The following is a 14,056-nucleotide window of genomic DNA, read 5'->3' as shown; positions in this document are numbered from 1 at the left end:
GCGGGCAAAATGAACTGGATGGTCTTAGTGCGCAGGTCTCCAATGATAAGCTTGTAGCAGCGGCAAAAGCATTGAAAGTGAAAAAGACCCCCGGATCGGATGGAATACTGAATATGGCACTTAAAGCGGCGATCCTACCGTACCCGAATATGTTCCGGAAGGGGATGCAGAAATGCCTGGACGAAGGTCACTTCCCAAATATATGGAAGATCCAGAAGCTGGTGCTGCTACCAAAGCCAGGCAAACCGCCCGGTCTATATGCTTGCTGGATACACTGGGTAAACTCTTGGAACGGGTCATCCTAAACAGAATGGCCAAATGTACGGAGAGCGAGAACGGAAAGGCAGTTCGGAGGATTCCGGAGGGGAAAATCGACGGTAGACGCAATTCGGACGGTCTTGGAGAGGGCCGAGAAGGCGTCGAAGCAAGAACGAAGAGGAAATCGTTACTGTGCCGTAGTTACGATAGACGAAGAACGCGTTCAATAGCGTCAGTTCGGAGGCCATCTCCACAGCGCTGCATAGAATGCGGATTCTTGACTATATGTGCCGGATTCTGCACAGCTATTTCGAGAACCGGATGTTGGTGTATGCAACCGACGCCGGCCAAAAGAAGTTGAGAGTAACGGCGGGAGTTCCGCAACTTCCGCACTGGGTCCGACGCTGTGGAATTGAATGTACGACGGAGTCCTATCACGAGAGTTACCCAAGAGAATCGAGATCGTCGGCTTTGCTGATGGCAAAATGCTGAATAAAGTGGAAGTGCTAGCCACGGAGGCAATGGGCACGGTCGAGAACTAAATGAAGTGAGTCAAGCTGAAGATAGCCCACCACAAAACGAAGGTGCTTTTAGTCAGCAATCGCGAAGCGGTTCAACACGCTGAGATTACCGTCGGGGGACATTTCATAGCATCATAGCGGTCACTCAGACACCTTGGCGTGATGATAGATGATCGGGTAAACTTCAACACCCAAGTCGACTATGCATATGAGAAGGCGGCAAACGCGACTAACGCACTTACAAGGATCATGCCGAACGCTTACACGGTGTGCCAGAAACCGTTATTAACACAAAAAATGTCCAAGAATTTGGCACCCACCATTCGAAAGATGTAGTATTCAAGCACCGTCTCCGTGAATTTGAAAGTATTTTAACGAGGGAATCCAAAGTTATCGTGATTTGAAGGTTTTGAGCTATTTTGCAAAGGATTTTTACATACTTCACAATTTTCCCAACCAGTGCATTATTATTAATTTGTAAACTTTCCAAATAACCATCAGCTTTGCATTTTGCATTAGAAGCATATGATATCTAAGCATCTTTTCTGAAAATTTGAGAGAATTTCTTCGAGAAAATCAGAAGTTACAGTGATTTTTATATATACCATTATTTCTATGAAGTTTAAATGAGAGCTCATTTCTATGACTATTTTAAATTAATGTAAATAAATTACAAATAAAAATATCTATAGGACTAACACTCGGTATTCAAAAGATATAGTTGACTAGCATCTTCTCAGTTGGTTTGAAAAAACATTGTCAAAAGACAACATGACTACAGTACTTTGAAGTTTTGGAAAAGCAAATTTTGAATATCACTAATTAGTGCTTTTAATGTTTTTACCATTACTAAATCCAAAAAGTTCTTGTCAATATGTTAATCAACGTGATTAAAGGGCGTGATTGGCCGCCCGATGCTGCTTCTTTGTTATTACAAGAGCAACTGTACTTGCACAAAGAACCAACCGGTGCTATTAAGGATTTGTTGCACCACCCTCAGTGTGTAAGTAATGGAATTCTCATTTCCTGTACTAAGCAATATCTGCGCCGGCTACATGCGAATACAGGTCAATTTGGGTTATGGAATAAATGTATTACGTGTTTCTATCTTTGAGGAAGCCGTTGGGGTACTCTGCACTTCCACGAGAAATCATTGCGAGTTTGGAAAATGGAAAGGGGTTATATTACAGGACTCGTCTTGGTAAACAAAACGCTCAATTACAAGAGTCCTAGAGATCATCTTATCATATTCACTGGTTACACCTCCCTCCAAACACAATAAAGTCAACAAAATAATAAACAAAATAAAATAAAAAGTAATTCTTTCATATGTGCAAAACTTGACTGAAGACTCAATATGACGACACCCTTCATGACGAATCGAAGATTTTGCATGATACGAATCATGCAACATCAATTTAAAACGCAATCTATCCATATTTAAAGGAATAGTTGATATTTATGTATCTAACAATAAAGTTTTCTCAAACTGCCAAGATTCTCGACTACTGTATCTTTTGAATACCGAGTGTCAGTCCTATAAACATTTTTATTTGTAATGTATTTACATTGATATTAAAAAGCTATAGGAATAAGCTCTCATTTAAACTTCATAGAAATAATGGTATATATACAAATCACTGTAACTTCTGATTTTCTCGAAGAAATTCTCTCAAATTTTCCGAGAAGTTGCTTAGATATCATATGTTTCTAATGCTTAATGCAAAACTGATGATTACTTGGCTAGTTTACAAATTAATAATAATGCACTGGTTGGGAAAATTGTGAATTATGTAGAAATCCCTTGTAGAATAGCTCAAAACCTTCAAACCACGATAACTTTTGATTCCCTCGTTAAAATATTTTCAAATTCAACTTGAATACTATATCTTTCGAATGGTGGGTGCCAAATTCTTGGACATTTTTTTGCGTTAATAACGGAATCTGGTACACCGTGCTTATGGTTCGAGAAGCAGTAGGAGGCGTCTTCTGGCTAGCGTATCATCAAAGACACATTAAAGACCTCCATGTCCCTTGCAGTTGCCCAAAAGTTTATGGCTCATAAGGTAATCTAGAAGGCCGTGAAAAGTGTACTGCGATCTGTCAAAGTTGGGTACCTTTTGCACTACCGAGGGACCAAATGCAGTACTAGAAGTGGTACCCAATCTGAGCCCGAGTGGGACGGACCTGGTATCATCGTCGATATTGAGATACGAAGTTCCGGCCTGGGGTGCCGCACTGCAAACCAAGCGCAATTGGGACAAGTTCATCCGCATGTTCCGGCTCATGGACATGAGAGTAGCATGGGCATACAGAACACTATCGTCAGAGGTAGTATGTGTGATCACCGGGATGATGTGTTATCAGCGGAGAGGCACTAGACGAAGTTAGAATGAAAAGATATCACCTGCGATAGCCGCCGGTAATCGGGCCACCATCAGTACGGACGTCTCCCCAACCGATACTGGTGACATCCTCCAACGCCGAAGAAGTTAGGAGGAGAAGGAAGCGAGAAGGAAAGAAGAGCATGAACGACGGAAGGTGACAGAGAAGCGGGGGAAGATGAAAAGGCAGTCTACTGGAAGACTGCGCAGAGTGGGAAAACGTCAAGAGGGTAATAGAAGTGCAGACGCACAGAAGTCGCATCTAGGCGGGATCCAGGCTACCGCCGAAAGTGGGGACTAGTTTTTAGTGGAGTTTTCACACAAGTAAATCCCACACTATGCTAATTCTCTTGAGGCCAGGTTTTTTAAAAAAAATTTGTACCATATTACATATAATAAAAAAAATAATAAAAATAGTGTTCTGAGAAATTTTTAGCTTTTTAGTTGGATATTTAAAGGTGATTCAAAAACGATGTAGATTTATATGGAAATATTAACTGTAGCGAAATTTCAAAATATGTGTACAAACGTATTTGGAACATGTTTGGAACGCGGCTGTGTAAGTCCAATACTGATATTCAAACTATCCAATACTAATATACTAAACTATTCAAATAAAGGTATCCACAGAATTGAATGATACGCTTGAATTCCTTGCAAGATCTTTAAAAATATGCCCTATAAGGCATTGTTTGCTATCAAATTATGAAGAAAAAGTCAACAAATTTGAAATGTTTTCAGAAACTTCACACTGTAAGCTCAGCAGAAGTCTGAATTCTGAGTATTTTTCCCTATTGTATATAGGATATCTATTACACAGCGTAACAAAAATTACATTTTTGCGTGTCTCAAGAACATTTGGGATTGCTGGCTCTGATGTCGTTCTCAGAAATTTTTCAGCACGTCACAATTTTTAGCTACAGGTCACCAAAGTTTTATAAAACACTGGTTTCATTGATGTTTAACTGATGTTGATAAATAACTTTTAAGCATCGAAAGTATTATGAACTTAGGTGATAACTATTTTTATACCCATGAAGTTTGATTTATGTGGCAAATTAAACAATTAAATTGCCAGACAAACTTGCATGCAAGTTGGCTGAAATAGTCAAATTTTGCATTTTCAACAGCCAATATCTCAAAAATTAGACGTGCTCTGATATTTTTGTGAACGGCAAAGGATTCAGCAACCCAAAATTAACTTAATAGCGGAATTTTGATTTTTGAGACAAAAACGTGTTCCGCAGTGCTATAGAGTTAGAGACAACTTGAAACGAAATTCACAGAATAATTATAATCATGAGCGTGAGCGTGATCCACAGAGGGATGGTTGGTTTGACTTTATTAACGAGATTTTTAGCCCTGGGCTAGTTCATCTCGGGACCAACGGCTTTACTTCTCTTCCGAAGGAAGTCGTCACTATAACTTTTTACGTCATAAGTGACTATGTCGGGGATGGGATTCGATCCCAGGTCCTCGGCGTGAGAGGCGAGTGTTTTAACCACTACACCAGGTCCGTCCCCATCCACAGAGGGAGTGGATAAAGAATAACTCCATATATTCGCCAGGAATTTCTTCCGGTATTTCATTTTATTTTTAGATAGATACAATTTCTTCAATACCCATTCCAATAATTTATTTTATTATATTCTAGTTTCATGGAGTAGTTCAAATTTCTCCATAAAGTACTCAGCAATATCCCAAGGTATTAATTTTGCTTCTCATTTTTTTTCGTTTCCAGTAGTCAATCCATGACTTCGTTCAAGAATGTCTATGAAATCTCTTCAAAAATTTCGCAATGAATTTATTTTTCCCAAGAATTCGTCTATATTGTATTTTAAAATTGTTCGGAAATTACACCCATAATTACGCCTTAGGATTACTATTATTTTAAGACTCACTTCGAGAATCTTTTGCTTTAATCCCTTGTGAAATTCAACCAGTTCTTTCTGTCTAGATATCTTCAGTAATCCCTCAACATTTTTTTTTTTTTCTAAGAAATTGATGCTAATAGCTTTTACGGGATTTTGTCTTTAATGGTTCCATAAAGTCTTGCAAAGGCCTCCTCAAAAATCCATTTTCTTAAGTTTTTTTTTAACATTTCTTTGAGAACAACTCCAGCATATTCCAAGTAAAAATTCCAAGGATTTTTTTGACGGAATTTGCCTTGAGTAGTTTTAAGCGATTATCCCAGCAACTTCCCAAGAAATGGAGTAGCGTTTGATCCTTCGACCTAGACGCTTGCTCCTGCGGGGGTGGGTGATGAGGGCAGGATCAAACATGTCGTGCGTCGTTCGCTCAGAGAAATGAAAAAGCGCCGCGGATCGTTAGTAGTGTTCGATCTATTGATCGCGTCGCTTGCTCTTGCGTGAGCGAGTGACGAACACTTGTTCGGCGTACAATACGATTATTTCGCGAATCCGGTTAGGCGTGATTATATCATGGATCGCATCACCAAACAATGGGGACTCCCAGATCTCTACCTTATCCCACTAACCCAATATCCTTTCCATGACAACCGTGGAGATGCAGAGGTGATCTCGGTCTCTAGTAACAACGGTAGTCACACTAACATTCCTTCCCTTCCCCGATGACCGTAAGGACGTGGCCGACGCCGTTATTGACTTTTAAGTTAGAGCTCTCGATTTGTGCACATTGAAGAATGGTAAGCTAATCCCAAGCCCCATTCATTAATTCCCTGTGCAACTTCGATTGTTCTGGTCAATCACGGAGTAGCAACTACGAATTTTACGGTCATCTATGCTTATGCTTATGCTTATGCTTATGCTTATTATCCCAGCAACTTCTTAAGAAATGCTAATTTAGCATCTTCAAGGAAGTTTTCACAATTTTGCAGATAATTAGATTTTTGCTGTAAGCTTCTTCAAATATTCCTTTATATTCTAGGAATTACTCCAAATATCACATAAAACGGAACTCATGACAATTCCTGCAAAAGTTCAGCAAAAATAAATATAGAGATTTCAGAAAATTGTAAATTTCCGAGAGTTAGAAAAATTTAATTGATAGCACCTAAAATTTTTGGTTTTGATTTCCTACAAAGTTTATCCTAAACTTCCCGCATTTCTCCAGGAATTATTCCTGTGACTTCTTTAGAATATTTTAGAATCCCTCCTAATACTGGAACAGACACTTTTCAAAAAGTACATCAGTTGGCGAGTAACACCAGTAAGAAGAAGAAAATCAATCGAATCTGTACCTAGATTAGAACATTTTATCAATTGATTATAATTAGCCAGTTCAAATCGATCAAAGTTTAAGCATTTACTCATGTTACATTGGGAATGTTACAGGACATTGAATTTTCCAAATTTGGTTCGTCACAGTCCTTATCACAGAAGTGTAGCGTTGTGGTATTATTTTAACTCTTACCCCAATTTTCCGTCAATCGCAAAAAAAAAATTCCGGATAAATTTTAATTTATTACAAAAGCTTAATAAATACTGAATAACAATAAAGCTTTGTTAAATTTTCAATTGCCTTCTCAATTTTAAGAGCAATACAGCTGAAACATATAGGGACAAAGACAATTTAAATGCAGCAACTGCTCCGTAGTCTAACGAAAAAAAAAAAGTAATCCATTCGATTAGGAAAAGCTACTCCCCTTGTTCCGTAAGCACCTTGTCTCTTCGGGCACCCATCAATATAAAATGTGATTTCGAATGCACACGTTATTTCGATGTAGTTACGTCGGATATTGGACTGCTAGTAAATATACCGACCGACCGACATAGACATGATGTTTTACAAAGCTCCTTGGGACAATCGTCGTCCCCAATCATCATCATCGTCGTCGTCGTCCTTCTCTAGTCATCGTCTTCGTCAGCCCGTTGTTGGAATCCATCCACATTGATGGACTTTCATAGAAAGGATGGTGCGGCGGGGCGGTAGATTTCTTCACAAGACACACGGAACAAGGCTATGTTGAAATAACTGTAATATCTTTATTACGACCGAGCAGGGCAGGGACGACGACTACAGCAGTGCTCTTCCGCTTCGTCAGTTCGGAGAAGCTAAGCCAGTGTTTCTCAACTGATAGCCCGCGATTTTTTTTTTGTTCAACGAATTCTCCAGAGGTGATACTCGATGGAAATCTAACCTGTCTTTAAGAAATTTCTTCTTCGTGGATTGTGGTGACATTCTTGAAGATGTTTTAGGACATCTATCAAATATTACGAATTATAATTCTAGAGAAAATTTTCTTCAAACTCCTGTAAATATCTTTGCCAAATAGCTGGTGGATTTTTTGATCTTTTCAACTACTAGTCCTGCAAGATTTGCTATACACCCGATTTTGTTTTTGCACGGGGGATGCGTACCGTGCAAAAAAAGTTTTCAGTTCAAAATTTCAAAAACCGTGCAAAAAAAGTAACACCAGTTCTCGACGTTTCATGCAAAAATAAGGTTTTGGCGGAAAAAAATGTATGGAAACTATTTTTGCACGGCCGTGTAAAAAAAATCCTTAGCTTAACTTAGCTTAGACTGACTACACATATCAATGGTTGCTATTCCGTGATTGACCGAAGTCAGTGAAAATGCACAAAGAATCAACTAGAAGTTCGGCTTGGATTGGCCATAATCTTCTTCAGTGTGCATAATTCAGTGCCTCTATTTATACAGGGTCAATAACGGCGCCGGCCACGTCCTTGCAGTCAGGTGGGATTGGGGGAAGGAATGTTAGTGTGTAACCTTTGCTATTTGGAGACCGTGTTTGCCTCTGCATCTCCGCAAAGGTTACTGGGAGGGATGTTTGTTAATGGGGAGGATCGTTGTGTCACAGGATTCACTTTGATAAGCAATTAGACCATGATAAACGATTATTTGTGAGATATAAACATACTTAGAAATATAATATTTTCGATTGACATGAAAAAATTTCAAGTATGAGAAAATAATGCCGTTACTTGAAGTGACGAACCATTCAAAGTTTGCTGAACAAATAGCTAAAAGCAACATTCCTACAGGATATTTTACTCAAATTGAAAAAAAAAATCGATTGGCTAGACCATCACATAATATTCTTATGCCGACACTTACAGTGGTGAACCATTCAAAGTTTTTTGAATAAAATGAACGTTTTGCAAGTCTACACTTCTAGCACAGACCAAACCATTCAAAGCATGTATAAAAATAAAGGTAAGTGATTTTATATAAAAAATATAAAACAATAAAGTTATGAATAAGAGTTTATGCCGACACTTACGGTGACGAACCATTTATAGTTTGTTGAAAAATCATATTTATGTAACGATTAAATGTGCGGTCATACATATTTTATAGACTTGAAAAAAAAAAGCATGAAACGAGCTCACCGATTGATCCTTCATCCTTGATTGAGCAGCCACAATCCACTTTCAGCTTTACTCATGTGCTCGGCCATATAAAAGCACTCAGAAAAAACGTGTCATCTGAGAGGTAAAAAAAAACTGACGACTTCTCGGACTTTCTCGACGCACTCTGCACGGCCGTGTAAAAAAAATCCGTGCAAAAACAGAATCGGGTGTATTACAGAGACTTTCAGCCGCAGACTGATTCATCTCTTGCCCTGCCAGACCTGTACGATTTAGCATTAGATTTTTGTATCATCCTTTTTTGGAAGTCCCTTATCGGACTGTTAGAGAGATGGTTGGTTGGCTTCTGGGCAGATTTTAAATGGACTTAGGTGGATTCTATGTCTCCTGAAAATCATATTAGGATTCTTACAATATCTGTCGTGGATTACAATCAAGAGTTGTTTTACAAACGTGCCTGCCAAGAATATCTATTGATTCATTATTAGATCCTTTCGTAAGGTTTGATTCCAAGAACACACAATTTCAGGGGTCCGAGGAATATATGTAGAACTTTTTTTAAGGGCATCCCAGTTTAGAAAAGGTTGGAAACCACTGAGCTAAGCCAAAGCTCTTTCCAATCCCATCCAGTTGTTGTACCGAAATGCATTTCGATTTTAGTTTTTTTTTTGGTCGGTCTTCTAACAACCGTCTTTGGTTTCCTTCAACAGACATCCACTATTCTCTCTGTTGGCGTTGCTACTAGAGAAATGCGAACAAGCAACACAAGGCTACATTCCCTCCTCGAATTCGTCCAGCCCGAATGGGTCGAGCAATGGTACCAGCGAAGGCGACAGCTTTGCCCGGGATATTCAGGTAAGGGCGGAACGAAAAAATGTTGAATCGAATGGAACCGGGAATAATGCGATGTGATGTGATTTGTTTCATGCTTTTTAGGCTTTCGTGCAATTGCTAGAGAAGGAGAAACGCCCCCTGTTAACCAATAATTCCGAACTGGACGGCCTTATGATCAAAGCACTGCAAGTGCTGAGGATACACCTGCTCGAGCTGGAGAAGGTGCAAGAGCTGTGCCGCGATTTTTGCACCCGCTACATTGCCTGCCTTCGTGGGAAGATGCAGTCGGAGAATCTACTCCGATCGGATTACGCCATGGAGCACAACAACAACCTGTCCAACTCCAACAGTCCCATCAACAGCCCGGAGCAGGTGAGTTGCACTTTGTAGAAATAGAAATGATAGAGGCCAACTCGACTTATGCTGGTTTATTCATTTCCAGGATCTCTCCGGAAGTGCTCAAGGATTCTACCAAAACGCCGACTATCTGTCCGGAAACGATACCAATGAATATAGCAATATGCAAGGTAAGCATCAGAGTAGCCTGTCTCAAAAAGATTTCCAACTGATGGTTTCGAACATGAACGCAGTAGGCCAATTCCCTCAGCAGCCGCCTGCGCAAACGACTCCTTTCGATCCTGTTCCACAAGATCTTTCCAATCCAAGTAATCCGGTAGCTACTAACCACTTACCGGTAGGTCTTCCCGTCCCACAAAATCCTCAATATCTGCCCTCTCCAGCCCAAATCCTTGGATCCACCCCTCTGAGTCAAATCGGCGTCGCTCCATTACCCCTGCTAGATCCCTTCGCCAACGGTCAGCTGTCTCCAAGCGGTAGCTCAGATGAACTCGACGACTCGGAGCTGGACGGCAGCGTTGACGAACACGGAAAACGAATCAAACGAAGCATTCTGCCCAAACACGCGACTAGCGTTATGAGGGCTTGGTTATTTCAGCATCTAGTCGTTAGTATTCGCTTCCAATTTGTCATTTCCTCTGTTTTCAACTAATTTTGATTTTTCTCTTCTTCGTTTCCTTGCATGCTTTCGGCACCTTGGCGTGGACCTACGCAGCATCCTTATCCTACTGAGGATGAGAAACGTGCAATAGCCGCCCAAACCAATCTCACGCTATTACAAGTAAGTTGCGGTTTGGATGTTCCTATATGCGTTTGAATTTCAACCCGGATTTTCTCTTTCAACAGGTCAATAACTGGTTCATCAATGCTCGACGCCGAATCCTACAACCGATGCTCGATAATAATTCCGACAGTTCCGGTAAGTTGTCTGACCTCAGTCCTCAACAATCGCTGAACTGCATTCACATCTGCCTCTTATCGCCCCGAAATAGCACAAAGTCCACCACCCGAAGATCTACAACAAGGCAAACGTCACTGGTCCGTTGATAACCTCTTGGGCGTAGCACCTGTGCCAAGTCACCATTATCAGCTGGCCAACATTGAAAACATAAGCTCCAACGTCAACCGAGCAGCGGCATTCAGCAATCGCCACAAGCTCCACGCATCCGCCGCTGCAGGGTCAAACCTATACCCTAATCCTGCGGTAAGTTCCGAAGAAGAATCCAGCGAGTCAAGCCATACTCATCTAGTAGGCGGACGCTAACGCTTCATGGACAGCTAGCAAATCCAACGCAACCTCAACGTAAATCTGCAAAATCTAGTGTGCAACCAAAATGCCATAATCAAGTCTAGTGTCAGGGACGTCTCGTTCCCGAAATGTATTTATTTAGCAACTCCGTCAGAAAGCAACAATTATGCGATAAGAAACACTACACTCAATGAACGGTGTATACGGAGAGATTACTCTGGTTCCACGCGTATACGAGTTTTCCAATGATCCAAGTACGACTTATGGGCCCATAACCGGGTAATTAATTAGGCATTAAGGTCAGTGGGTCAACGCGAATGGCGCTGTTGATAGAGTGCACGAGCCAAATCTCCTGTTGGGAGCATGTATGGAAACGTAACATCGATTGTGTTGCACTTTGTTTGCGACGCGTCAGTCTGGGACTGATTATTATGGTCGGGATTTTATATTTAAAACGAATGTTTTGCCAAACGATGACGGCGGCGACGGCGACGGGACAGGGTGCAATAACCGTTCAAGGTTGGTTGGGTGGGGACGCGCGCGTGGCGTGTAGTAGAACTACAGACGAGTTTCCTGGATAATCGACGTCTCATTCCTAGGTTTCAATTATTTGCATAAATTCGAATTTTGATCTTGATGTGAACCGCGTACGAAGGCAAACATCAAATTAGGTACGCGAAACTTGATTAAGGAGAGAAAAACAACGACCGCGCGACGAACAACTCCTCGAATCATTTTCGAGAACTCCATATCTTTACGATAGAAATATTTAAAAAATGTTTGTTACTAATTCCTTTATTGATTAACCATTCAGTCTTAAATGAATTAAGGCTGGTTTGCTACTGGCCCGAAAAGGAATCGCCTATCTCGTTGCGTGGTAAATTTCTTCCCAGAAATGGTCCAGAAAATCACATTTTTCTGATCGCAGTACACAGTTGAGAAGAAATGTCATTTCAAAGGAAGCTTTCTGTATGAAATTTCTTGACCCATTTAGTCAAGGAATTTTTTTACTTTTCTTGAGCGAAACAGCATACTTAGCTTTAAAGGAAAATTATTTTATAGTTTCCAGCGTTTCAGCCTAAGAAGCCTTTCTCTCGTAGGTTACACACGCTTATTTTAAGGTGAAACAGCTTAGAATCAAAATTCCCAAAATCAAAACTTTGAAGGCACAAATCTTGCGAAAGAAGCATCAAGCGGCAGTGCAATTTCTATTTTAGCTTTGCGCACTAGCAGAAAGTTTAAAATAAGACGATCGACTCCATACCTTTATTATTTCTGCAGATTAGTGCTTTTGAAATCGTCAGTAGGGGCACAAGCCGGCCATTGTGACAGCCATGTTTGGACTCCGACATATGTCATGAAATGCGCCGTAATCTTAACAGCTGAACGGTTCGGTGAAATAAAACACCGTAGATTTCGGTGAATTTTTATCGAAAATTGTACCGTACTCCCTTGGATTTATTTTTTGCAATTCCTCATCGTAATAGGCTGTTTTTCATCACGCCAATCTGTCATGAAACGGCCTACTTTCCTGCACTGAAGTACGCAGTGCGGGAATTGTCATAATGGTGCGTGTAAAATAATGGTGAATGCATTCCGATATAATTGTTGATAACCTCAAGTGGTCTTCTAAGAAATTGCAAAAAAGGTTGTACGTAACTCGTTGCAGAACTCGATTTTCACAGCACTAATTGTACGCAATAATCCTACTCGGCAAGCCTCGTAGGATTAATTTGAGACTCGTGCTGTAAAAATCATCATTCTGCAACTTGTTTCGTAAACTACTATTGCCGAACTGTTCAGCTGTTGAGATTTCACAGGTATCCGTAAAAAATTAAGTGTGTACGAAGGAAGGCTTAAACGACGGACCGCTTGGTGGTCGGTCAATTTTTAGGAGGATTATTAACCCTTTGTCTGCGTTTAGGGTCAATATTACCCCAGAGCACTTTGAAGGGTGTAGTGTGTGATCCTTTGGCCGTGTAGCTTGTTCCTGTAGGGGTGGGTAATGCGGTCAGGATCAATCGTGTTGCGCGTCGCTCGCATAGCACGATACAATAGTGTCGCGGATAGCGGATCGCGTTGGTAGTGTTTGATCTTTGGATCGTATCGCTTGCTTTTGCGAAGGCGTGCGATGAACACTTGTTTAGTGTACAATGCGTTTATCGAATAATATCGCGAATCTGGTTAGGCATGAATTCATCATGGATCGTATCACCAACTAAAAGTGACTCCCAGATCTTTATCTCATCCCACTAACCCAATATCCTCCCCCATGACAACTGTGGAGTTGTAGAAGATTCTTCGGTCTCTAGTAGCAATGGTTGTCTAACTAACATTCCTTCCCTTCCCTTTCCAGATAACCGTAAGGACGTGGCCGGCGCCGTTATTGACTTTTAAAATTTGAGCTCTCGATTTGTGCACACTGAGGAATGGTAAACTAATCCCATGCCCCATTCATGAAATCTCTGTGCAACTTCGATTGCTCTGGTCAATCACGGATGTCAGCTAATGTTTCAGGAAAGTTAGCGGAACAATTATTATGTGTCATCACAGCTGGTATCCTGTTTGAGCGTTTGCGCCACAAGACGGCCATTGTGCCAGACATATTTGGATTCCAACATGTGTTACCTACGACGTCTACGCGGTATATTTTCGCTGAGAATCCCTTTCAGAGTATCATAGAACGTACGTACGGTCTCATCTGTTGTCTTACCGTGAAACAGCGCAGTCCAATCAATGGAGGAGATGGCGGTGTTAAGATTCGCGAAGTTGCAGTGACAATCGTAGTCATCTGTTTGATTCGAATCCCTAACGTACTGCATTTGATAATCCTCTGCGTTGAATTGAAGAACGAATGGCATATTATGGTGGTTGTCAATCCAGAGAAGAGGCAGTTAGGGAATGCCTGAAAACTCAGTGCAGTGCCAAAAACATGCGTGACACTCAGAAATTGATTGTGCGTCTCCCATTCTTTGCGAGTAAACTCAAAGCAAGGCGCAGGAGACAATTTGTTTTTGTGAGAGACAAAGCAAAGCACAATCTCTACTCTTTCAGTCTCTTTCGTGAAAGCACAAAATCCACTCTAGAATATTTTCAACAACATATGCTTTGAAAGCGGACAAGTTTAATAAGTGCTTTGCA

At 40.8% G+C, this 14,056-nt stretch overlaps 1 protein-coding gene across 5 annotated transcripts in view; it reads left to right on the top strand.

The window, feature by feature from the left end:
* LOC5564628 (homeobox protein PKNOX1) overlaps window positions 1–11,106 on the top strand; it is a 293,860-nt gene extending 282,754 nt beyond the window's left edge. For all 5 annotated transcript variants that reach the window (XM_021841086.1, XM_021841082.1, XM_021841085.1 and 2 more), the window contains 7 exons: window positions 9,186–9,330; window positions 9,412–9,681; window positions 9,752–9,836; window positions 9,900–10,273; window positions 10,382–10,447; window positions 10,513–10,585; window positions 10,659–11,106. In XM_021841086.1, coding sequence (XP_021696778.1) covers window positions 9,186–9,330; window positions 9,412–9,681; window positions 9,752–9,836; window positions 9,900–10,273; window positions 10,382–10,447; window positions 10,513–10,585; window positions 10,659–10,930 — 1,285 coding nt within the window. In that variant the 3' untranslated portion in view covers window positions 10,931–11,106. The remainder of the gene's footprint in view (window positions 1–9,185; window positions 9,331–9,411; window positions 9,682–9,751; window positions 9,837–9,899; window positions 10,274–10,381; window positions 10,448–10,512; window positions 10,586–10,658) is intronic.
* Window positions 11,107–14,056: the final 2,950 nt, after the last annotated feature.

Source organism: Aedes aegypti, chromosome 2 (genome assembly GCF_002204515.2).
Source record: "Aedes aegypti strain LVP_AGWG chromosome 2, AaegL5.0 Primary Assembly, whole genome shotgun sequence".
NCBI classification, from domain to species: domain Eukaryota; kingdom Metazoa; phylum Arthropoda; class Insecta; order Diptera; family Culicidae; genus Aedes; species Aedes aegypti.
Note: the sequence above shows the minus strand (reverse complement) of the source record. Positions and strands in the feature narration are given on the sequence as shown.